Source organism: Amphibalanus amphitrite, unplaced genomic scaffold (genome assembly GCF_019059575.1).
Source record: "Amphibalanus amphitrite isolate SeventyFive unplaced genomic scaffold, NRLGWU_Aamphi_draft 000972F_arrow, whole genome shotgun sequence".
Classification (NCBI taxonomy): Eukaryota; Metazoa; Arthropoda; class Thecostraca; order Balanomorpha; family Balanidae; genus Amphibalanus; species Amphibalanus amphitrite.
This window is the reverse complement of record NW_024882466.1, coordinates 174239-198121: the sequence shown is the minus strand read 5'-3', so window position 1 is coordinate 198121 and position 23883 is coordinate 174239. Positions and strand designations below refer to the sequence as shown.

Sequence of the window (23883 nt, the reverse complement as noted above, 5' to 3'; positions counted from 1 at the left end):
ACTCATTATTTCTTTAGTTTAAGGCCTTATTGAAAAAAGCTAGTGATGAAAAAATGCCGACGACCGGCGACGGCGCGGCGACGAGGGTGGAAGAGCAATATTGTAAAGACTAGAAAATTCTGACATGCGATAAGTTCCTCAAAATATTTGATTTTACAACACCATTCTGAAGTATTAAAGTTGCATGCATTTGTATGCAATTTCATAAAGAAATATTTATTTCATACACTAGCACTCAACAGTTTAACAGCACTAGGAGCTCCACTAGTTTCCGCGTTGTTCAAGGCAGTGAAGGCAGTGTTGAAGGTCCGCGGCGTTTATTAGTGAGTTGCGGGGTGGTGGAAAAGGCTGGCGGATAAGTTGAAGTGAAGAGGTGGATAAGTTAGAGCCCTCGTCGTGGAATAGGTACACCTCGTGATGCCAAAAAGGAAGCTGCACGGACAGAGACTGGCTCCATCTGAAATAAAGGTACGGTGCGGTCATCCAGGATGCAAGTTTTATGGTAGGCCGGATACCTTCAAGATCCATAACAATAGGAAGCACGGAGGGCATAAAAAATGCTAGAGTGAAGAACTCAGGTTTTAAGCCTGGGGCAAAGTTTGCCTGCTATGCTCCTCATCCACTGGTAAGTACCTGATGATATGAATCATTTTGAGTGGGAAAAACTACGGGTGATTGGAAACCTTGTGTACTCACTACTCAGTGTTCTACTACCTGCCCCGCATCTGCATTGAAGTCACCAGACCATTAAGTGAACTGTCTGCATGCTATTCCGTTTAAATTTCGGTAGGTACCCGTCGCTGGAGCCGCTGTGGTGTATTAATTGTGGAGAAGTATTTATTTTCAAGTGAGGATTTATGCATTTTTGAGAGACGCATCTAACGGTGTTATTTGCATGCGTCTATCTGCTCTCGCTTGCAAGAAAATCGTCAATATCTGCAGGACTATTTTCTTTCCGACGCGGATGCTTTTAACGTCTACTTCTCCCCCTACCAACCGCCGTCGGTTGTCATGACGACCAACCCCTACCGGGACCGGCCGGCGCCCTGAGACGCCGGTAGCCAGCTAAACCAACAACGCCGGCCGACCCTGCTGACCCTTCACCCCTCCCCGCGCCGGCGGCCCGCTCGGCGCGCTCGGCGTGCGAGGGGACATGGAAGCAACGAACAGCTGACTGCTTCCGGCACTGGGCACTGGACGGGTCTCACCGTGTAGAACCTTCCTGTCCTGAAATAATCTCGTCAGACCAAAAGGACCTAACCCAACAAAACAAAACAAAACAGATGATTGTAGGCTAATGGTGATTGGAAAAGCAAAATTTGACGATTTCTGGCAGGCTGCATTTTTATGTAAAATGCACTCGTTTCGCAGTATTATTTAATAAAAAATAACAGTAAGGAGTCCATATCGAAGAAGGCATTTCGTAGCATACTTACAGGTTAATTTTAAAGTCTTTGTTTTTCGTTTCGATGTGCATAAGTGATTTGTCGTTGACACTGTTGACTTTTCACGACAAAACCGGACTCTCCGGAGCCCCGCGCACCGACGGGGTTCGGCGTCAACTTCGTAGACGGGGGCGAATACCTGCTCCCCCCCCCCCCCCGGCCCCTATGATATCTCGAGAACGAAGCAAGCTAGCAAGCTAAAGTATAGCTACTTCGCGAGGAATCGCCAATTTCTGCTTTTCCAATTCCCATTAGCTTAGAATAGTCGAGCTGTTCCTCTGAAGTCGCTCTTTTACGGATCGCCGTTTTAGATAATCGCTCAAGCGTATGAGTTTCTCTATAAGTCAATATTGCCGTGAAGCGTTCTTGTCATTCAATGGTTGTCAGATTGGTGATAATGTTGATAAAACAAAATAAGTGGTATATCGTTAAAGTATAGCCAGATTATCAAAGGGACAAGATGTTTTTTTACATTTGCGGTAATGAGAAACAGGCAACAGCTCACTTACTATTTACCTATTAAGGTGGAAACTTGGTGGAAATCTAGTGGTGGAAGAAACGCTGTCGGTGGAAGATTCGGCCTTTGTTTCACCTCTGTAATTCAAATCCTTTGTATGATTAAAAATATGGAAAGATGCGTAATTTTGATATTCATTTGACCCCAGCGGGCTGAACTTTTGACCCGAGGGCAAATTTGCCGACTTACGTCCGATACGGTTATAAACGGACCCCAATGAGGTCTGGCAGGAGTAAGCAGGGGTTTCATGTCCTCTTGGGGCAGGGGGGGCAAAGGGCACCGTCGTACCTCCGGAATGAATAGTGGGATTGGAAAAATTCAAATGGCATTTCAAAGATCTTATTGAGATGCACATTATACACTAGGTATACGGTCTCGATGACCTCGGTTTTTAACCCCTGGCGTCACATTAACCCTCGCCGGCACAGGTCATTTTGAGTGCTTCGACGGCACAAGGGGGTTGGTACGATCCCCCTCGCGTTTGGCCCCTGATCGAGCTAGAGCTTGCCTTCACGGAAAAATACGAGCGTGTTGCCCGTCACGAGAGGAAGCTAATGATACCCAATGTTAAGGTCCTAGGTCATCGGGTGACCTTCCAGGTCAGGTCAATGACCCAAAAATCGGAAATATCGGGACCTGTTAGAAAGTCGTAAAGTGTGGCTGCTATGGGGTTTTCCGGGGTGCTGATCACAAATATCGTGTCAGTTTTGATCAGAGATGATGTATTTAAGCATTTAGACCAGGTCGGGTCAGGTCAGGTCAACCGGTAGGGGTCGTGACGGGTATTCGTAATACATGTCAACCGCCTCTGACAGCTTCGTAACATGTTACGAAGGCACCAAAAGTAATCTTGACCAAGACTACTTCGTAAATGTTCAAATGGCTGCTAAATTAGAAATCAGCTCCAAAAACTAGCCTAGAAACATGTAAAACTCGAAAAAGTGAACCGAGGTCACCAAAGGTCAATGACCTGACCTGACCTTCAGGTGACCTTGACACCCACCCTAATGCATGGGAGCAACATCAAATCACATGTTTGAACGTTTGAAACCACGAAAAGCTTGCAAACGCGCGGCTAATGAGAGCCGAAATACGCCGAATCGCGATTCCGGCCAAACATGGTCTCGGAAAAGAGGTCACAGATCAAAGGTCACTTAAGTCAGGGTCATGAAATTTTCAGGGTAGGTGTAAAATTGACCAATGCGAGAGGACTGAAAGTGTCGTCGCGATCGGCCGCTTTTTACGCGAGTTATTTGCGAAAAACCTTATGGGGGGTGGGGGGTGAATCAACGCATTATCCCTGTGCCGGCGAGGGTTAAGGTCAAGCAGGGTCAAATCTGTCCCATTTATAATGACAAGCGTTCTGTTATAAAAAAAATCTAGATTACTAGAATGAGTCTGGATGTGTAAATATTAAAGGTCTGACCTCTGGGTAGTGATTTAAATGGATGATTACTTGTGACGTCACGAAAAAGGTCAGCCTTCCTCGACCAATCACAAGACACATGCGTGAATCGCATGGAGCGGCATGCTTTATTTTGAACATTCGAAGAGTAATGAGGGTATCCCAAACATTTGAAGACACAGCAACATCTTGGGCCGTTTTCTTTGACCTATGCGTCACAGGAAGATCAATAAGGTTAAAATGGTACTGGTTTTAACGCCAGATTATATCGATTATTTTTACATGGTAAAAACATGTAAAAAGGTAGGACTACATTCCGCCAGGGCCTGATTGTATGACGAACTTACCTATACCAAGTAGCCAGTATAGGTAAGTCGTATGTCTCGGGAAAACGCCTCCGCTATGCGAAATGGCAAAGCAGTCCGACCCATGTCTTTTACTGCCATTGAGCATATGGTATGTCGTTAATCGCCTACATCTACAATAATAGTTGCGTTTCCATGCACCCTGCGGTCTCAGCTAGAGATATAGAAACAAATGGGAAGGTTGCTATGCTGTATTTATATTCAGGCTGTATTAACACGAACATCCAAATCACGAGCACAGGCATGAGTATCTAACTGAACTCTGCTTGTAACTATGCTGCCAGCATTGCTCCCGGTAAGCTCACTCTCCAAAGTCAGCAGCAAATGAGATAAATTGTGCAGAATAAAGCGTCCGGGCGCAGCGCTCTACAAACAAACGGCACGTAAACCCGTGTTCGGAATGATTCGAACCCGTAACAGTTGCAAGAAGGTTCACGAAGCCACGCCAATATCGGCTCTGACAACATAGAGCCCACGTCAACACAAAGACGTCCATGATAGCCTTCGTACCCGCTCGTTCCGATAAGAAATTCGTCCCTAGAGACTCAGCTAAACGTCGAGGGGCGCGGACAGCCAGTCCGGCGTCCACCCCCGCCTACCGAGGTAGACCTGTTGTATAGAGCTGACCACAACACGACAAGACGACCTTGTCTGTTCGGTCACCTTATGCTAGACTGCGTGTATGCATGATAGCCTATACGAATATATATTTATACCCTAATGACTAGTCTACGAAAACGGTATGCACTAGCACACCACCCTGAGATGAAGCCTGAGATCGGACCACACGTCCCTGAATAGATTCGGCGAGCGCTGTTCGCCTTATGGACAGCTTGGTTCGTTGACTGACCGCTGGTGACCTGATGTGACCTCGTTAAACCAGAGGCTCACATTGCTGCTTGTGGCCACCCGGTTGCTTGTCACTGTATTGATTAGTATTTTACACTCGTCGTAAGATGTTCTACCCAAGAAGCTGTCGGAGCTTCATAGAACATCTCTCTTGCTTTTTTGCTCGATCATTCCTCCGAGGAAGAGCTTGATAGGTTTCAAAACCGCGACGGCCATGTCGTTATCGCATTTCTATTGTCACGGGCCTCTTCCAGTTACCTATAGGGTTGGTCGACTTCTTCGTCAATAACTGATTGCAAGATAATCCCATCCGCTCTATACACCAACATCTGACTCGAGCCCGTCTATGGATTCAGCGGCCAGCTTAGCCACTCCAGCAGTCCACCCATCCGCTTCAACCACTTTTCCGCGTGCCACTCAGACCGGCATTAGCTGAACGCTGAGCTCGGCAGGAGCGGAGACCGGCCGCACGGTCGGCAGCGCGGCCAGCGCCGGAGCGATCACACCCTCCCCGCGTGGTGATGTGGAGGAGATGACGAACGACTGCATGTGGTAGGGCGTGCTATCAGCTACCGGCAGTGGCAGGCCGTACAGGCAGCGCGCCGGCGGAACCGCGCGCTGGTGATGACGCCGCTCGTGACGCAGCAGCGTCTCTCGGCCGCGCGCCGTGAAGCCGCACCTACGGCACCGCTGGCGCCGCTTCAGGTAGCCCTTGACGATGGCGGACGCGACAGAGGACTCGTGTCGGCTGCGGCTGTGCTGCTGCTGCCAGTGCTGCAGGAAGTGCAGTCGCCGCCGGAACCGGATGCCGCAAGGGCCGCAGCGGTGCAGCCGCCGTGAGGCCGCTGCCGCCTGTCGACGCTTGGATGATGTGTGTTCAGGCGTCTGTTCAGGCTTTACCGCGGTAGCTGGGGGTTTGATGTCAGAAGGGCCTGCGCTGGAGCTCGGCACCGCCCAGGGTACCGCTGGAGCGGCTTTCTCGGTGGCGCCAGCCGAGGAAGACGCAGCAGATGACGACACCGGTGCCGATGGAGTCTCACTCTCTCGCTCCGGTGACCGGGCAGCTGCAGCGGCGGCTGCGGCTGCAGCTGCCCGCTGCGCCAGCAGCCCGGGAGGCAGGTCAAACGGCAGCAGCGGGAACGGAGAGTCAGACGGCGGCGCGGCCAGCTGCGGCAGTAGGCCGGGCAGGAACGGAGGGAAGCCTCCGGGGAACGGTCCGAACGGGTAGCGCAGCAGCTTCTCCCGCATCCAGAGCGAGCTCACCTTGGCGTCTTCGGCTCCGGACTGGGACTGGCCGCCGGTCTCTGACGGAGGCTGCTCGGGCAGCGGGTGTGCCTGCAGCATGTGCAGACGCAGCGAGAGCAGGTCCGGCAGCGTCTGCGAGCACAGACTGCAGGTGGGCCCGATACTCGGCAGCTGAGCGGCCGCGGACGCAGCAGCTGCCGCAGCAGCAGCGGCAGCTGCAGCGGACGTTGACGACGAAGAAGATGAAGACTTGGATTTCTTTTCCTTGGGCGCACCGTGCTCACCAATCATGTGCTGCTCCAGGAGTTTGGGTGTCTTAAACTTGCCAGTGCATACAGTGCAAATCTCTAGGCCCTCTTCGTCCTTGCTGGTCTCCTCCAGGATACGAGGGTCCGGTTCCGAGGCCGTGTCGCGAATGCCGTGACAGTTCTGCTTGTGAACCTGCAAGAAGTAGCGACTGCAGAGCTCCTTATGACAAATGTCACACGTGGCACCACCGCGACTTTGGTGTGCCTCCAGATTGATCCCGTGCATCTTGGTCATGTGTGTCTTCATGAAGTACTTGTTGCACAGCTCCTTCTTGCAGATTTCGCAGTAGCTACGGCTTGTGCTAGCTGGCTTTGGGCGTTCTGGCTTCTTCTGATTCTCGACCTCACGCCGAATCCGTGCCAAGAAGGCCGTTTCGCTCAGCGTTGCACCTGCCTGAATCCCATGTGCTGTTTGCATATGTTGCTGGAGGAAGAACTTGGCGTAGAAATCCTTTTTGCAGATCGAGCAGAACGTTTCACCGCTACTGCCATTGCTCCCGGATTTTTCAGAACGCTCCTTACTACTGCCTGAAGTCTTTGAGGGGCCAGGGACTGGTGGCTTTGGAACGACAAGTTCTTCTTGACTCTGGAACATGCCGTGCTCCGTCATTAGATGTGCCTGTAAGACGGTCTTGTTTTCGATTGTCTTAGCACAGACATGACACGATACCGCGTCGCTCTTTTTGTCATGTAGGCCCTTGATCATGCCTTGTAGCTTCTTCAGATCATCGCCAAAGTTATCCTTCTTCTTGCTCTTGGACTTCTTTGGCGGAGGAGGTGGTGGTGGCGGTGGTCTGTCGGCTGGAGGCATAAGCCCGCCGGGGAACTGCTGTCCCAGTCCATGGAAGTAGTATTTGTGCATCTGTAGCAGGTAGCTGCTTTGGAAGGGCCGTCCGCACTGGTCACACTCCTTTGGAAACGAGTCGCGAAGTGGTGCCTCCAGGAGTTTCTCCAGCGGAGGGCAAGACACGGGAGGAGGAGCACCGGCGTTGCCTGTGCTACCCGATCCGCCCCCACTGGCGGTGCTGCTCGGCGGTCGCTCCCGTTCCGGTGGCGGAGAACCGATCTGGTGCATCTTGTAGCGGTGCACCTTGAGGAAGTACTTGTTGCAAAACTCTTTGCAACAGATGTTGCAGAAGGCGTCTGCGTTGGTGACGCCCATGAGACGCAGCTGGTCGCGGCTGAAGCGGCGCGGAGTCTCTCCCTCCCGTCCGTTCGCCGCCGGTGCCGGTAGCTCGCTGAGCTGACGGGCGTCGTATGGATCAGACGGCTCTGCGCGTGTCAATTCGCCCTGCTCGGACTCCCGCGGAGCGCGGTACACTGGAGGTCGCGGCGTCTCCTCCTGAGTCTCAGTCTCACCGTGCACCGTGGCGCGGTGTTGGCGCAGGAAGAATGGGTCGCAAAACTCTTTCTGGCACGGCTGGCAGAAGTTGTCGCTTGCTGGCCTCGCTGTGGCCTCGGCCTCGCTCGAAGGTCGTCCAGAGTCGCGAGACTCGGCGCTGGGGGACAACTGACGCCCAGACGCGGCTAGCTGCTGCGCCAGAAGCGCCGATCCCACCGGTGGAGAGCGCGGACCGTCCGCGTACACGCCGTGCTTGTTAGCCTTGTGCGTGCGCAAGAAGTACTTGTTGCAGAACTCTTTGCCGCACAGCTCACAGAACGCCTCCGGGTTGAAGATCTTGCCGTCGGTGGGTGCGGATGGCGGCTGACCCATCTGCTGGGAAAGGAATGGTAGCAGGAGCGGAGGGGTACCATACGGTAGGTAACCGGGAGAGCTGAACTTACGCTGCAGAGAGGAGAGAGTCTGGAGAGCGTCCTGGTCCGGATGGCGTCCTCGTGGGTCCTCGGGGCCAGGATGACCACTGTCGCGCCTCTGGTCGTGGTGGTAGTCACCCTGAGGATTTCCATCTCGAGGCTGGCTCAGGCGGTAGTCCTCTGGAGCACCTGACTGGCTGTCTCGCCTCTGACTGTTGCGGTAGTCATCAAGCGACTCGCTACCACGTCTCTGATTGCTGTGGTAGTCTTCATGTGAGACGCTTCCTCGTCTTTGATTGGCTCGATAATCTTCATATGACTCGCTCGCTCGTCTCTGATTGAATTGATAATCATTATGCGATTCGTTCATTCTACCGTAGTCTGCGTGAAACTGGTCGTGAGACCCAACAACTCTTCCCTGAGGAGTTTGACATTCGTCGCGCGAATCTGCGTCCCGTGAATACCCGTATTGTTCGTTCGTGTGACCCGTCGGCGTTTGTCCTCGCAGGTCCGTGCCCTCTCTCTCCCTCCACTGGCTGGACAGATTGAGCGGCAGCTCTGAGCCACTCTCGCCTGTGGAGGCAGCGCGCTCACCGTCGCGGACATGCTCCATCTCCAGATGATGCGCAAGCTCCCCGCGCTGTGCGAAGACGCGGGAGCAGTGCGGGCAGGCCAGGTGCTCGGACTCTGCGCGCGGCGTCAGCGCCAGGGGCACCGGATCACCGCCCGGCTCATCCAGCGCGTGAATCCTTACAGGTTTCGACTGTTTGCGCCTCTTCTTGGCTCCGGCCAGCATCAGGCCAGCGGCAAGTCGCTTCTCAGAAGCGTGAGTGTCGTCCGTGGAGCCCTCCGGACTCTCGGGGGCGCGCGGGCTGCCGGCGCCTTCATAGAGATAGCCGGGCTCACCGCACGCGCCGGCCCGCAGCCGCGCCGCCAGCTGCACCGCTGACGTCACAGTGAGTGACGTCATCGCCCCGTCTGTCGGCAGAAGAACAGAGACGTCCGATCAGACTACGGCTCATGTCTAAGGATGGGTTTATTGCACGGAGAGAACAGGTAAGTGCTGAGACGGGATGGACTAATTTTGAACTCACCGTGTAAATATATGAAGTGGTAAAACGGTGGATTCGAGGATCGAGACCAAGTGATTGTTTTGTTTATGGTTGCTCGTTGGTCAGAGTGGCGGGACGATCCGGTAAAAAAAAAAACATTAACCCGGGCCGGTGCTCCGCGACTTCCGCGCCGGGCCGGGGGGGGGGGGGCGTCTGAACATCCCCCGTCTAACTCGGCTCCTGGGCCACGTAGCCACACGCGGTAAGCGGCATTCGACAGAGCATCAAAAATGATGACGGAAACACTTCGGTCATTATTTGGGTCAGGTCAAAGGTCAGGTCGCCAGAGGTCATCAAAGGTCAAATATAGTCAATTTCAACAATTTCGGAAACTGCCAACGGCTAACTCGGGAACCAAAAGCGCATTCGATAGCCCTTTTACACACCTTACAGACCTTTCTGAGCATTGTTCTCAGATTTGACCTCAGGTCAACGGTTTAGCCTCCAGAGGGCAAAAACTGTAAAAATAGCAGTTTTCACGAAAACGGTTTTTCGTCAATAAATTTTGACTCAAGAGAGCCACGACATTACTTTGGGCAGTATCGTGTTCCTCTCGTCGAGACGCGTCAAATGAACTATTTTTTGACCTTGAAAGGTCATTTTGAGAAAAAAATGGCCTCATGTCAAGGTCATGACCTGACCGGAAAGGGTCATGTTGCATATCGGAGTGTAATCGGACTCGGAGTGTAATCGCCACGCCGATTGTGGATTGCTCTTGATCGTCAATACATACATACATACATACATACATACATACATACATACATACATATCCTTCGATCCGTATCGTCGAGCTGAATACATCTGACGTGTTTTCATCGCTCTAGCACGTCTTTATTAAATGTTTTAGCCAAATAACTGCTGGTGACCATTCATGACCTGAGATGATATCAGGGGCATACAGGGGGTCACAGGTGCATTTTTCCGATTCAGTGTGTCATGTTAACTGTTAACCGATGTTTGAGAGGGTTTTGAACATCATTCGTCCAAAAGAGGCGCATTTCAATTTTCTCTCATTGACTTATAATGGAGAGGTCGCAAAATTGGCCTGACCTAAGGTCACCGATATCAAAATTCCAAGATATACATTTTGTACATACTGGCACTCTTATCAATCGCTGAAAGTTTCAAGGCGATCGTTCAATCGGTGTAGCTATGACGAGGATTGAAACTTTTCTGAGGTGAGGTCACGTGACCTGACCTGGTGACCTGACCTTGAGAGCCTTGGGTCTGAAATTTTCACAACATGTGTGGAAAAGATTCATGAACAGGTGTACCAAAAACGGCGGCACTCCGTGCCGCCGTTTTGTAGATATCTGCGAAAAACGCAAGGGGGTGTTCAATCAAACACCCCCCGGCCCAGCGCGGGTTAATAGAGCATGTCCCCTCTCAGCCTAAGTCTCGCATGCGCGGTACTTCCTCTTTTTTTTTGTCATGCTGCCATAATCAGACCAATCTAATTATATGATCTTACTATAATTATTATTTTTGATGACGTAGGGACGTTCATGGTTTTCCTCTCTAGCGCGTCTATACGCGCCAATGCATTTTACATACTTACACGTCAAATATGAACCGTTTCTATCCTATCTCAATGAGACACCAGTATCACGTAGGTACTTAATCGTACCTTAGTAACAATAGTCTAAGTAAGTTTTCTTATATGAAACCTGTTAACCTTTGCAATGGTTGCCGAACAAACATGTGGGGCCATATTTGACTTAGGTCATTAGTAAAAGGACGGAAAGTCAAGAAGGATGATTGATACACAGGTCATAAGAAGGCTGGTCAAATATTACATTGCGCTGGAAAGACCACACTTTCCATTCCATGCTCATAACCTTTCTTTGGGCATTCGTTACGCTTATTACATCACAGCTCTGTGGGGTGTGGCATTGGCAGATATCTATCTACGACTGGACATAAAATGAGAACATTAAAAGCTTGTGACACGGAAAAAAGACACGCCCCTCCGGTCATTTTACTAATGCAGTTCTAGCATCACCCGCAATATGACTAAGAAACAATGTTCGGGCGCTGCTAAATGAATCACGCATAGGTGACTGGCGTCTGTCGACTACTGGAGTTGTTTGTACCCGGACGCCCGCAGGACACGTCTCATCAGCAGTCCGCGGCGAATCCCGCCGTCACCCTCCCCTCTGCCAGCGAGTTAAAAATACAGCTGCCGGTTCAAAGACCCATGAACTCACCCCGCTGCCGCCCGGCCGAGCGCGTGGGACGCTCCAAACGCCAGGAGCGCACGCACATCGCAGCCCCTATCCCCCGCGCCTCCCCCATCCCCAGTGAGTGCGTAAGCGGGCGAGGGTGACAAACAACACATGGCGCACTGCCGCCGGCCCAGCTCCCGATAACACATCGTCACTCGAACTCCGCTCCCCTCTAGCTGCATCGTGAAAAAGGCGCGTCGGCCGAGCGGGAGAAGGACAGATGGAAGCCCTGGCCCGGTGGGCTTTTTGTGCTGTCGAACGGTGACATATTGGTCATATGATAGGTTATGTTAGAATGTCACTAATTGGGGATTCGGTTGCTCGGGGTTTTGCCTACGTTTAGCGGGGCATTGGACATTGGTGTAACTAATTTTAGTGGTCACCGACATATTATCCATGCGGTCGATGTAGATAGGCGGTCGACGCAAATTGTGTTCAAGGGGTTTTGGGCGATAACTTAACACTGAATGGATATTATCAATGAAATGTGAAACCAATTGATAAAGGAATTCATTAAATGGAGCATATTCCACGAGGCGAATCAAATCAAATAAGCTAATACATTCACATTGAAATTGATATGTACCAGTAAAACGCCTTTTGGGCGAAGAACGAGCGAGCGAGATAGTGAGCCCTGCACGTGCGGAAGGGCGAGAGGGTGCTTCCAACGGGCTTGTGCAAAGCACCCTTCTAACCGGTCGCTAGCGGTGTGCCAAATTTGAACGCAATCGGCCCAGCCGTTCCTGAGATCTGGAAGCGGCATTCTGCACGTGCGCACGTGCAAACGGGTCCAAAATGACTTTTGCACGGCACCCTACAAACTGGTCCCCAACCGTTTACCAAATTTGAGCGCAATCGGCCCAGCCGTTCTCGAGATCTGGAAACGCCCCCTGCACGTGCGCACGTGCAGTAGCACCCTAACCGCAACACATGGGAATGCATTGCCTGATGGGTGCCTACTTGTATGCCAAGTTTCAGGGAAATCACCCCAGTAATTGCCGAGTTACTGAAATGGGAACAAATTTGGCACCTCTTATTGTTGTATTTTGCACGTGCACTGGGGGTGACCCACATGCATCGAGAGTATCCTATTTTGGGTAGAAGAGATGCTGCTACCCTACAAAAATTACCGCAAGTCAATCGCCCAAGCGGCTGCTGAGATATGAGCCTCTCAAAATCACTACTTCTGCAAAACAGCTTGAACACCCTTGACTTTTCACGTGGCACGTGCCACGACGGTCACTGAGATGTATCAAAAGTAGTCAATTACGGGGTAGAAGGGATGGGGCTACCCAACAAAAAAGACCGCAGGCCAATCGGTCCAGCGGTTGCTGAGATATAAGCCTCTCAAAAGCGTTACAGGCCGGGCCGGGCCGGGCCGGGCCGGGCCGGGCCGCTCATACTGAGATTTTTCCGTTATATTGAAAAGACTCACTTCGCTCGCTGCGCTCGCTCGCTCGTAATAATAGTCTATCACACAATAGCCATTATCACGAAGAAACAGAATTGAAGTTGAAAGCAAAGAAGCAAAGCAATCAACGTTTCAGTGGAATTGTGAAAACCGTGTAACTCGTTGTTAACAACTACTAAAATTTCTCAGATATCAAAAGGAATAAACACCAAACGGTTCAAAAGGTACCTACCAGTAAAACGCCTTTTGGGCGAAGAACGAGCGAGCGAGATAGTGAGCCCTGCACGTGCGGAAGGGCGAGAAGGTACTTCCAACGGGCTTGCGCAAAGCACCCTTCTAACCGGTCGCTAGCGGTGTGCCAAATTTGAACGCAATTGGCCCAGCCGTTCCTGAGATCTGGAGGCGGCATTCTGCACGTGCGCACGTGCAAACGGGGTCCAAAATGAGTTTTGCACGGCACCCTACTAACCGGTCCCCAACCGTGTACCAAATTTGAGCGCAATCGGTCCAGCCGTTCTCGAGATCTGGAAACGCCCCCTGCACGTGCGCACGTGCAGTAGCACCCTAACCGCAACACATGGGAATGCATTGCCTGATGGGTGCCTACCTGTATGCCAAGTTTCAGCGAAATCGCCCCAGTAATTACCGAGTTATTAAAATGGGAACAAATTTGACACCTCTTATTGTTGTATTTTGCACGTGCACTGGGGGTGACCCACATGCATCGAGAGTATCCTATTTTTGGTAGAAAGGATGCAGCTACCCTATAAAAATTACCGCAAGTCAATCGCCCAAGCGGCTGCTGAGATATGAGCCTCTCAAAATCACTACTTTTGCAAAACAGCTTGAACACCCTTGACTTTTCACGTGGCACGTGCCACGACGGTCACTGAGATGTATCAAAAGTAGTCAATTACGGGGTAGAAGGGATGGGGCTACCCAGCAAAAAAGACCGCAGGCCAATCGGTCCAGCGGTTGCTGAGATATAAGCCTCTCAAAAGCGTTACAGGCCGGGCCGGGCCGGGCCGCTCATACTGAGATTTTTCCGTTATATTGAAAAGACTCGCTTCGCTCGCTGCGCTCGCTCGCTCGTAATTATCCCGTCATGAAAAAATTATATGTATCAATAATTTGCATAGTCGTACCATGTTCGTACCTGTATTTACCGTACATTAGATTTCTTTTTAGGGGTGCCGTTGCAACGAAACAAATCTTTCGATTTGCACCGATTTTTCATCTGCAGTGCTCCCACCAAGGCAAATTGATTTGATCTAGGTCCTATAAGTGACGGAAGCTCGTTATTTATACAATTAAAGGGTGACATGCTTTTTAATAGTCTGTTACCTGACACTCTTCAGCGGATGCCCATTACTGTAAATTGAAAATAATAAGGTGCGATGCTTCTCCATCTCAACCCCACCAGTGGTGATGGGGTCAGGTCACCTTATAGCAGGTCAAACCGATACTGTTACCAATGGAAGCTATTGGCAATGTCCAGCAATGACCTACACTTGGAAAAACTCGATGAAAAAAAAAACTACCAAACAACCTTATCCATGAACGAGAGATTGATCCTGAGATGGGCGAGCCCTACCGGCTAATGCGTATTCCAAATACATCACTGAACAGGATTAGACTGCAAGACGATGAGCCTGCTTCCATGGGCACTTGCTTTTTCATTACCAGATTGTTTAATCCATCCACATAGCTGATCAGTGATCACAAGCTCCCACTGATCCTTTTGGTTTTTGTTTACCTGTTAGTTTGTATGATCGCCAACGGGATGGACGCCCAATGATAGGTGAAGTCGATGCTGCATTCAAGGAGGATGGGTCAAAACTTCCTTGCAAGACAAAACTCTGATCCTGCACAGGTCATCTTCTGTTTCAGCTATTTTTTTTTTTATAAATTTAGCTCGAATGTTTGAATGGACGAATTGACAGAGCCGGAGTCCACGCTAAGCAGAGCTTGTTGCGTAAAACCCGACCCCTACCGTCCGATCGCGCAATTCCGGGTAACGGGAGAATTTAGATGCCAAAGTTTAACGTGCCCTTCAAAGCCGGACACGGCCTGTCCCACTCAACTGACTTCAACTGGCTGCGGCTGCTCCCACCAACCGCAGACCATCCCCGTCAGGAGTCTCATATATCGAGCGCCGGAGCGTCTCGAACCCGGGCTCTCACTACCGGGAGTCCGATGCTCTACCAACTGAGCTACGGGACAGGCACTAATTCACGAACAGTTTGATCTTATCGACAGCAGGGATTGCATAGTGTTCCGAATCCAGAAACTCCTGTGGTACCAGAACCGTATCCGTTCTTCCATCGTGAGTCACGCTGATTCAACACTACCGCTGCTGACAATGGAGGGCGACGACCGCACGGCTGCCCTGTATTGCCACAATTCTGGACACTATTCCTGCCAAAGTCCTGGATTTATTGAACACGGGGACATGTTAGCAGTAATGCACTCGCGTCACGTTGATGGCGTCGTGAAGCCGTTAATAACGCTACAGCGCAATAAATGTATTGATACATCACCAGGACATTTGTTAGAAGTCCGTCTGGTTTTATGGCCAGTGAGGAGCTGCAAGACTCAAGAGCGGCATGCAGGGACGGCCAAGGAGTTTCCACGGGAACGGCCTATAGCTGGGTGCTCTCAATGAACACTAGATTCCATGCCGTTCCATGGGTAAGTGGGCAAAAGCGCGCTCCGTCTTCGGCTTACAGTCGTTCAGAACCATACAAAGCGTGATCGAGGAGTTTTAGCCACTTGGATCTGGAAGTTTCTGGTTTTCCCAGTTGTCAAGAAACATAAATGCTTAGTGAGTGGCAATATGACATGCCATTATACTGATCCCGTATGACCATTGAACCGTGGTCAGATTGCTGCTCAGAAAATTGCGTCGTTGACGGTGTCGGTGCCAGATGCAGCGGTCTGACGATCAACGTAGATGCCGTGGCTCCATACCAACTCCACGGCTAATAAAACAGAGAAAAGGTAGCTATGGATCCCGAAGAATACACCCATTGCAAACCGTTAACTTATGTCTAGAGAACAGCAAAAGCGCGTTACAAAACAGAAAACTTAATGAAAAACTAGACAATACAAAACATTGCTAAGGGACCCTTCCACCTTAACCCTCGCACGACCAGGCCATTTCTCATAACACGAACGACCAGGGGGGGGTTGTTACGACCCCCCCCCCGGCGTTTCGAAACGGAAGGTCGTAGAGCTTAGCGGAAAAAACCAACGGATTGCTCTCAACGAGATCTCGCGATTGGTGGTATATTTTTTGGTCCTAGGTCAACATTTGACCTACTTATGACCGGTCAAAGGTCAAATTTTCCGAAAAAATCAAACTTTTTCAACTTTCCGCGGCGATTGCGGCAAAACGGTGGGAGATATCGACTTGAAACCTTCACTATCGTGTTCCTTGATCAATTCTCTATCGTTTGGTATGTATTTCGTTTCCCTAGCTCTAAAAATGGCGCGTTGGGAGCGCCGGAAGTCGGCAAGGTCACAGTCGGCGGCAGAAATTCGAAAAATCAAAATTTAAATTTTTGAAATCTGATTGTATTTTTGGATTTGGGAGGTCCATTTGCTCCCTATAGAAGCTAATATTGCTGCATATTCCCATTGAGGTGACAAGAATTAGCAAAATAGTGGTTCGGGCGCTTTTCAAAAATTGTACCGGACGCTGTTCCTCTTGTGACGTCATAGCTCCGTGACCTGACCTGACCCGGTCAATTTTCTTGCACCACACGATAGCCAATGCTTGCCCCAACATGCATGGGAAGTTTCATCATGATCCATCAAACAATGTGGGTATCACCGGTAGAAAACCTAGGGATTCGGCGCACACGTTTGGTAACTGTCGGCCGGAGGCTGTACCTCTTATGACGTCATAACTCCGTGACCTGACATGACCCGATCAATTTTTTTTCGGCAAAAGATGCGCAAAGGCTGCCCCAGAGGGTATTGAAAATTTCAGCCCGCTACGACAAGCCGTTTAGCGTGCACTTCGAAAAAACCTCAGGGGGGGTTGATACAACCCCCCCCCCCTAGGCGTTCTAGGGTTAAAAAAAAGTTAATGAATTGGCATGCAAGTGGTGTGCAATAGTTCAGCAAGAGCAAAAATGCATTTATACCAAATTTCAGCGAAAATTCGCTAGTTTTTGAGATATTAGAGTTTTATTTTTGTATATTTTTGAGGGCCTCCACTCTTCATATGACGTCCCTTGGAAGCAATAATTTGCTATCTTAAAAGTGTGACAGATGTGCGCAAGGCAGTATATACTAACACATTCACAATTAATCAAGGTTTAAGCATAAGATTTAACCCGCACCCAACCATGGGGTATGTGTAAACGCGCCCCACGGGAGGGGGGGGGCTATTTATAGCCTCCCCCGCTAACTCCGAAACTACCAGGCCGATTATCAAAACTCAAACGGCGTCTGATAGCCCTGGAAAAACTGTGACGGAAAACCTAATTTCATTGACCATTGACCTTGAGGTCACCGATGACGTCACATGTCATGTCAAAGTTAGAATTATCAGCATTTTGCCTTGTTCACCGTTTAGGCTCTGGCCGCCGGCTAACAAGTCCGATCAGGCTCATTTTTTGTTTACGCGCTCCTTGATAATGCCTTAGATGCCCTGGGGGCTCCGAACTTGTCTTTGAATTTTTCAGGATAAGGCCAGATCATCTTAGGTCACGAAAATTGTATATCATGCATCGGTAGCGTGGCACATGTTTTATGGTCTATTTAAGCCATATATTTCGAAATCAGTGTCGTTTATGTTATTTGAGGCCATTTTCAGCTGAATATAGCCGATGTCCAGGTCACTTGATCACCGGCCAAAATAGGTCAAATTTTTAAGTTGAGATTTGTCAACAAAAAAAAAAATGTCAATCAGATGTCGTTTGAGCTCAGAAACACGATGGTGCTTCTGATGGTGATTTTGCTGTAGAACGTCAAAAACGTACCGAAAAAAGATTTTAAAACACTGGTAATGGTGAAGTTTTGACTTCAAAGCATATGCCTTAGCTATTTTTTAAGATATCGGCGGGCTAAAATTTTGCAGAGTATAGCTCAATGGTATGTGTTCGAATGTATTCCCTTTTATTTTTCGAAACAGGAAAAGGTAAGGACAAATTCCAAAATATTATCATTGTTTTTATGCTTATAAGTTTTCAAAGGTTCAAAGTTTTGAAAATCGGAGGCAACAGTTTGATAGCCCTGTGTATTATGAGTCCTCTCATGCAAAGAAGTTGGATCTAGCTTTAAAAATGGGCACTTGAGAGCGATTGTCGTAGTTCAATGCTTAATGCATCAAAATCGGCCGAACATGACGTCACTCTGACGTCATTTCCGGCGGACCTATGGTAGCTACGAAGTTTTTATGCAGACACAAGACGTCAAATTAATGCAGCCGCGGGTACTACAAGTTTCGTGTTGATACGCCCAGCGGCTTAGAAGATATCGCAGAAAAACGAACGAGAGGGGGGGGCTATAAATAGTCCCGCAGTGGAGCGCGGGTTACAAATTGCTAGATCTGCGCTGGCGTTACAAAGTCTAAGGGGGCATTCAAATGCATTAGCCCCTTAGAATCCGAAAACTGCAGCATTTGAAATTAAGTATTCCGAATTAAAGCATTTCTCGATGTTGTGAGTGCCCAAACCGATAATTGCAAGCCAGGGGACCCCAATTAGCCTAGCCCAACTCAACAATAATGTTAAGGTGGGATAGTCACAAAAAGGTGAGCAAAAAAAGTTGTCTTTTGTTTCCAAACGATACCAACCAAGACTTTGGTCCTCGAAAGGGTCACCTTTAGGTGTGAGGCATCACGCGTTTTTGTGTTACTATTTACAAGTGGCCGGCAGCGAAGTCTTTAAGTTGTTATCGTTTTCGTAGAAATAACACCCCACACACAGAAAGGCATGGGGTGAACTTATCGGTTTGACCCACATGTAGGCAAAGGTAACTTAACCGGCTGAACAATGAAACCCTACCTTTACAACAAGCTCACGGAACCCCGGTGGTTTCTCATCGTATAATGTGTTCTGACCGCAGAAAGGAAGCCATACAAAATCGTCACCCAAGAAGAGAACTTCCTTAATAATTACGAGCACATAGAAAAATGTATGGGAAATGAAAGAGGTTAGTGTAATGAGTCCAAAAATGGATTAGGATACAGGTCGGTGATGCTTCAATGACAGGAGTGAAGCATGAATGGCTAATTTGCTAAATGTCAGTGAAGAAGCTGTTCAAAAATATAGCTGTTAAGGTAGGTAAAGGGTAAATCAAAGTACAAAGTTTCGAAAACATTTTCAAGAAAGATGTGGGTAAGTTATCATTTGACAATAAGAAAGACATTGTTATCACTCTTTCGAGTTACAAATATCTGGGCGAGATAAGTATTAAACTTTGTTTAAATAAAAACTGCAAAAATGCGACTTTAGAAATGTATACAAGCCTGCCGTCTTATCCTTTTATGCATAGATATATGAACTCCCAATCTGGCATCTAACTAATCGCCATTTGAATGTGAGAAGTCCTAGTGAATTTCAAGTAACTCATTGTTTGGAGTTAATATTCACCGTCAAGTTTGATTTTCATTCTAAAGTCGGTTTTTCTTACATTCGACTACATGTCGAATTTGACCATATTTAAAACCCCACAGCCGATAATCGCCTTGTCGGAAATTACACTGAACTTAATTTACTCAACAATCAGCCGCACGGAGTACAACAACGCAGCACTTCATCGATGTTTTTGGTATTTGGTATTCTGATGAAGAGCTGCGCTTGAATTTGTCAATAAACATTTGATTTAGGTACGTACCTACACTTTTTTAAACTACGAGGATAATGTCATTAAATTAAAATGGCGTAAATGTGATCCCCGCACAAGCACTAAAAGCTTGAGAAATATGAGGAAATACCTAGCCTAGCTCATCTAAGCAATTAAATGTCCTTATATGCGTATTACGTATGATGACATCCAATCCCCCCAGCCAATCGGTTGCCTGGAATGGTAGGCTGTTCCACTTTTCACAGTTTGAGTGATACAGCCTATTCTTCTGGCCTTATGCTCACCGACACGCTGATCTTATTCGGTTGTGTGGGGCAAAAGCTAGTTTTCAAGTCAACCTTGTGAGGGATGGAAAATCATTATTCATTGAACTGTACCCATGGCTAGAAAAATATATGTATGGAACACCGGACATATGACAGAACACCACGATACCTAAATAAAGCAAAGACAGGAAGCGAGCGACGAACTTACTAAATGACACACGCACACTCCTCCCCCCCCTCTACCCTCTCCGCCCCCTCACCTTGTCAGTGCGGGCTCCGCGCCTGGCTGGGCCGGTGGCGCCGTGCCGAGCGGCCACCCCTGGCGGCCCGTGCTCGCCGCTCTCCGCCGACTGGCCGGGCGAGCCGTCCCGACCCCACGGGCCGACCGCCCCCACCCCGGCCGCCAAACACGACTATTGATTGGTCCAGCCGCCGACGCTGCAAACACGGATAAAAATTCAATTTCACTGAGCCGGTGCCGGCACCAGCGCGCATGCGCCGCCGACGCCCCGCCCACAGCCGGAAATGTCGATCGCGACGGAGGACGCCGGCCGCTCAAGAGGACGACAACCCTATCGTCGATCTGGGAAGATGGTGAGATGGGCGCGACCGTCGGGCGGCGAGGGCAGAGCATGGAGGTCGACGAACGACAATCGCTCTTCCTTTTTGCTAGAAATCAGCAAAAATAGTCGCTAAACTGATTGCTGCTGGTTGACAGCGTACTCATTCCAGAGACAGAGAGGGAAACGATTCCTCCGGATGGCGTCTAGCCGCTAACAGTCGCAAAAACTATACTGTGGCTATATATTACCAGGAAGATAATACGCGCTGTTACAGGAGCTGTGCCAGCGATACAAAGCACCCCGTTTTCTGGAAGATGATATGAGATGACCTCTGTTCCGTCGGGGAGCGGGGAGTAGGAATGTTGTGCGGAGAGCAATGACTGGGTGTTCGTGGAACCGGTGGTCAGCCGGCGGCCGCCGCTCGTGATCGAATTGCCGGTCTTAGTATTGCTGTGATGCCAATACAATACTGATAACTATCGCGCTCATTCGATTTATTCTTGAATCCACCACTCTCTTTAGTCTCAGTAAGTTTGGAGAATTGACGATATGTTCTATGTAAATCACAAAAACAAGGCAACTTAACCATATCGTCACTGGTTGCAGTTATATATTTCGTTAGGTGTAACGACACATAAAGGGCTCGAATACCTCAACTCGTCGAAGTGACAGATAAAAAATGACATTTTATACGTCATTTTAAAATAAAATGACTTTGAGATTAAATGAGCTTGAAATGAAATGAAGTAAAATGAAAAAGATAAAATAATTAACAAATGATACTCATCTCGACATTTTATTGTAACCCCAAACCCAAATTAACGTGACTTATACAGGGTGGGCCAGAATAAGTGTAACAGTTTCTAACGCACATTCTGTGTATTTAATATTTCAACTCTAGACATATTTTGTAAAAATATGAAAGCCAACAGTCTGCCAAATGAGTAGGAGAAAGAATTACCTCTCTATCAACAATGGTTTTCTTACCAGAAGAAAAAGTAAAAATCATCCATTTATGGTATGAAACAAAATCGTGCGTAGCTGTTAAACGTCGTTTCCGGCAGGATTTCGGCTGTCACTCATCACAGGTACCTTCGAACGCGGAGATCCACCGATTTGTAAGTCATTTTGAGAAGGAAGGGAGTGTCCGGCGAAGGGTAGATCCGGTCGTACACCTGAGGTGACAGGAGATGGAGATAGGATTGATCAGGTCCGTCAATCCGTTAGTGAGTCACCGAGGACCTCAACCCGGCATCGCTGCCAGGAGCTGGGGATGGCACGGACGGCAGTCTTTGAAGAATCGTCCGCAAGAACCTTCGGTTCTTCCCATACCGGAGGGACACCGCGGAGAGGGTGGGAGCCAGTTTCCTCGAACGCGTGCACATGTGTTTGCAGGTGCCCTCTTTCAGCACATGCGCAAATAAAAGAAAACACGCAAATGTTGTTTTTTATTAATAACGATAATCTTATTTTGCTAGGATTTTTTTTTCGAGGTAAATATTACTATATTACTTGGCAAACGTTTTTCTACCAGCTGTGAAAATTTTATTTTCATATCTTTTACCAGTCTTGAGAAACCGACGTCAGAAAGTGTTACACTTATTCTGGCCCACCCTGTACATATCCTAGCATGCATGTGGTAATTGAGAATGGGGTAACACAGTCAGTTTGAGGCTTTTTCTTCTTTTCTCGCCAACCGTCTACGCATAGGTAGGTATGTCGCAATTTAACTCATTCAAACATTGATCTTAATTAACGTTTAGTGAATAAATTAAAGCTTATGATTTAAACGAATCTGTTGAATGCAGTAATTGATGAAAACTTAGGCGACACCTTTTAAAAAGATGAAGTTTGTGTTCGAACGGCGCTCTGGCTGCATTGGTCATCGGCGTTTATAAAATCATGCAGGAAAGCTAGCAACTGGTCTGTTTGGCGACAAACGCAGGAGCCAAGCGCAATGTGACCCTTACAAGTGCATCATGTAAAGTAAGAACTCTAGTTGGCCTGTATGTACGGCCCATCATGTGATCCAGCTGGCCCCAAAAAGTGTGTATTTAGAGCACAGTTGACTTCTTTCGGGTCTTTGCGCAACTGGTTCAGCCATTTATGACATAATCATATGCTGGAAGGGTCCCTCCATGTGTGCACATATGTACGAGCAATGTCAAATCTAAGCTATTTTCGGTCTCTAACTCCGTACTAACTTCGAGCGCAATAGACCCAAGCATGCAACGCATCCGCTATTATTGCCGCTAGATGGCAGTAGTAGTCTGCGCCTGAAGCTATACTGTGCCGCATTGCCCGCTCGGTTTCGGGACAACCGTCCTGTCGTTCGGCTGGGCGCTGGCTGGCGATAGGCATACTACGAAAAATGCTGAATAACAGAACAAAGATAGGCAAACTAACTCGGGCATCTAAGCACACCTGTCGGCGTCGAATGACATGCTTATTGTTTGAGTGAGATCAACTGTGCTGCTGCCTTTAGGCCAAAGGTCAGTCATTCGGGCCACCAAGTTGGTCGATGAAAATCATATCGCATACCATTCGATTCGGCAGGTGTCGCTAAGTCCACTGGTGGTTCTCTCGACTCGCTAGCTCCATTCGATGGAGTGACGAAAAACTGATGTCCTTAGTGACGTAGTATGTACCTAACATCTCTCGAGCCCTCATTCTTTTGGACTTTTTTTCACAGCGGCTGACTAATGGGGAGGAGGATGGAGGAAGGAGGAGTCGACCAGAGTATCGCAGCCTTCTAAACCTGCTGCTAGTTCTTTCATCACCTGCGCCTTCTCTTTTTCCGCCAGCGAGGAAGGTGTTGCGCGAACCGGCGAGTCGCGGTGGTGAGCGTTGACGGTTCAATTACCTCGCGGCCGGCGGTACACCCGACCGGTGCCAATGAGTTACGGAACCAGTGAAGTTTTTACTGGTACTGCAACCATGCCATAAATAAGTATGTTCAATAAGCCCTGCGTACATACAACAGTCAGTAGCCGGAAGGACGATGTACATACTTTATCTGCGCAAGTCAAAGGAGCAACTGACGGAGCACTTCTATTCGGGTTGTATATTCGTCGTCGAGTATCTTACTCGCAGTATCCGTCTGTATGTAAATATGTGTGTGTCTGATGTATGCATCCTTTTAGTCGTTCTCCACACAAATATGTTTGGTACCGAATCCGATCCTCAGCGAATTGTATGCTTCATAATGGCGTAATACGCATCCAAACCTCGTGTAATGTTCCGATCCTTCACCGCTGAATGTAATATGACCCGGCACCTCATTTGTAACAGAAGTCGCGTGTATTTAATGAATTGGAATGCTACGGGTAACCGTTGATCACTTAGATGTAGGTATTCCCCTAACGTCGATACTTCCAGGAACAAGGAAGCCACAAAGATCTATACCTACAACCGTAGACACCGGTGACGCATTTAAAGGGACCCTCCCACCTTAACATTAGATTTGAGTTGAGATAGCCAAATTGGTGGCCATGGCCTGAAAATACCGGTTTGGGCACTCACAACATCGAAAAATGCTTTAATTCGGAGATATCGAATTTCAAACTTGCAGTTTTCGGATTCTAAGGGGCTAATG

The 23883-nt window shown here is 48.8% G+C and overlaps 1 protein-coding gene across 1 annotated transcript; it reads right to left on the bottom strand.

Annotated features, from left to right (window-relative positions):
- Positions 1–3909: 3909 nt before the first annotated feature.
- LOC122368741 lies at positions 3910–20120 on the bottom strand. Its single transcript, XM_043342960.1, has 2 exons — positions 19986–20120; positions 3910–8867 (listed from the first exon to the last, which is right to left on the bottom strand). The coding sequence occupies exon 2, from the start codon at positions 8857–8859 to the stop codon at positions 4999–5001; it is 3861 nt and encodes a 1286-aa protein (XP_043198895.1). The 5' UTR covers positions 8860–8867; positions 19986–20120; the 3' UTR covers positions 3910–4998.
- Between the last annotated feature and the right edge of the window lie 3763 nt (positions 20121–23883).

What these genes read in the sequence shown, in the direction of transcription:
- LOC122368741 (XM_043342960.1), bottom strand. Translation starts at nt 8,859, where the DNA reads ATGACGTCACTCACTGTGACGTCAGCGGTGCAGCTGGCGGCGCGGCTG.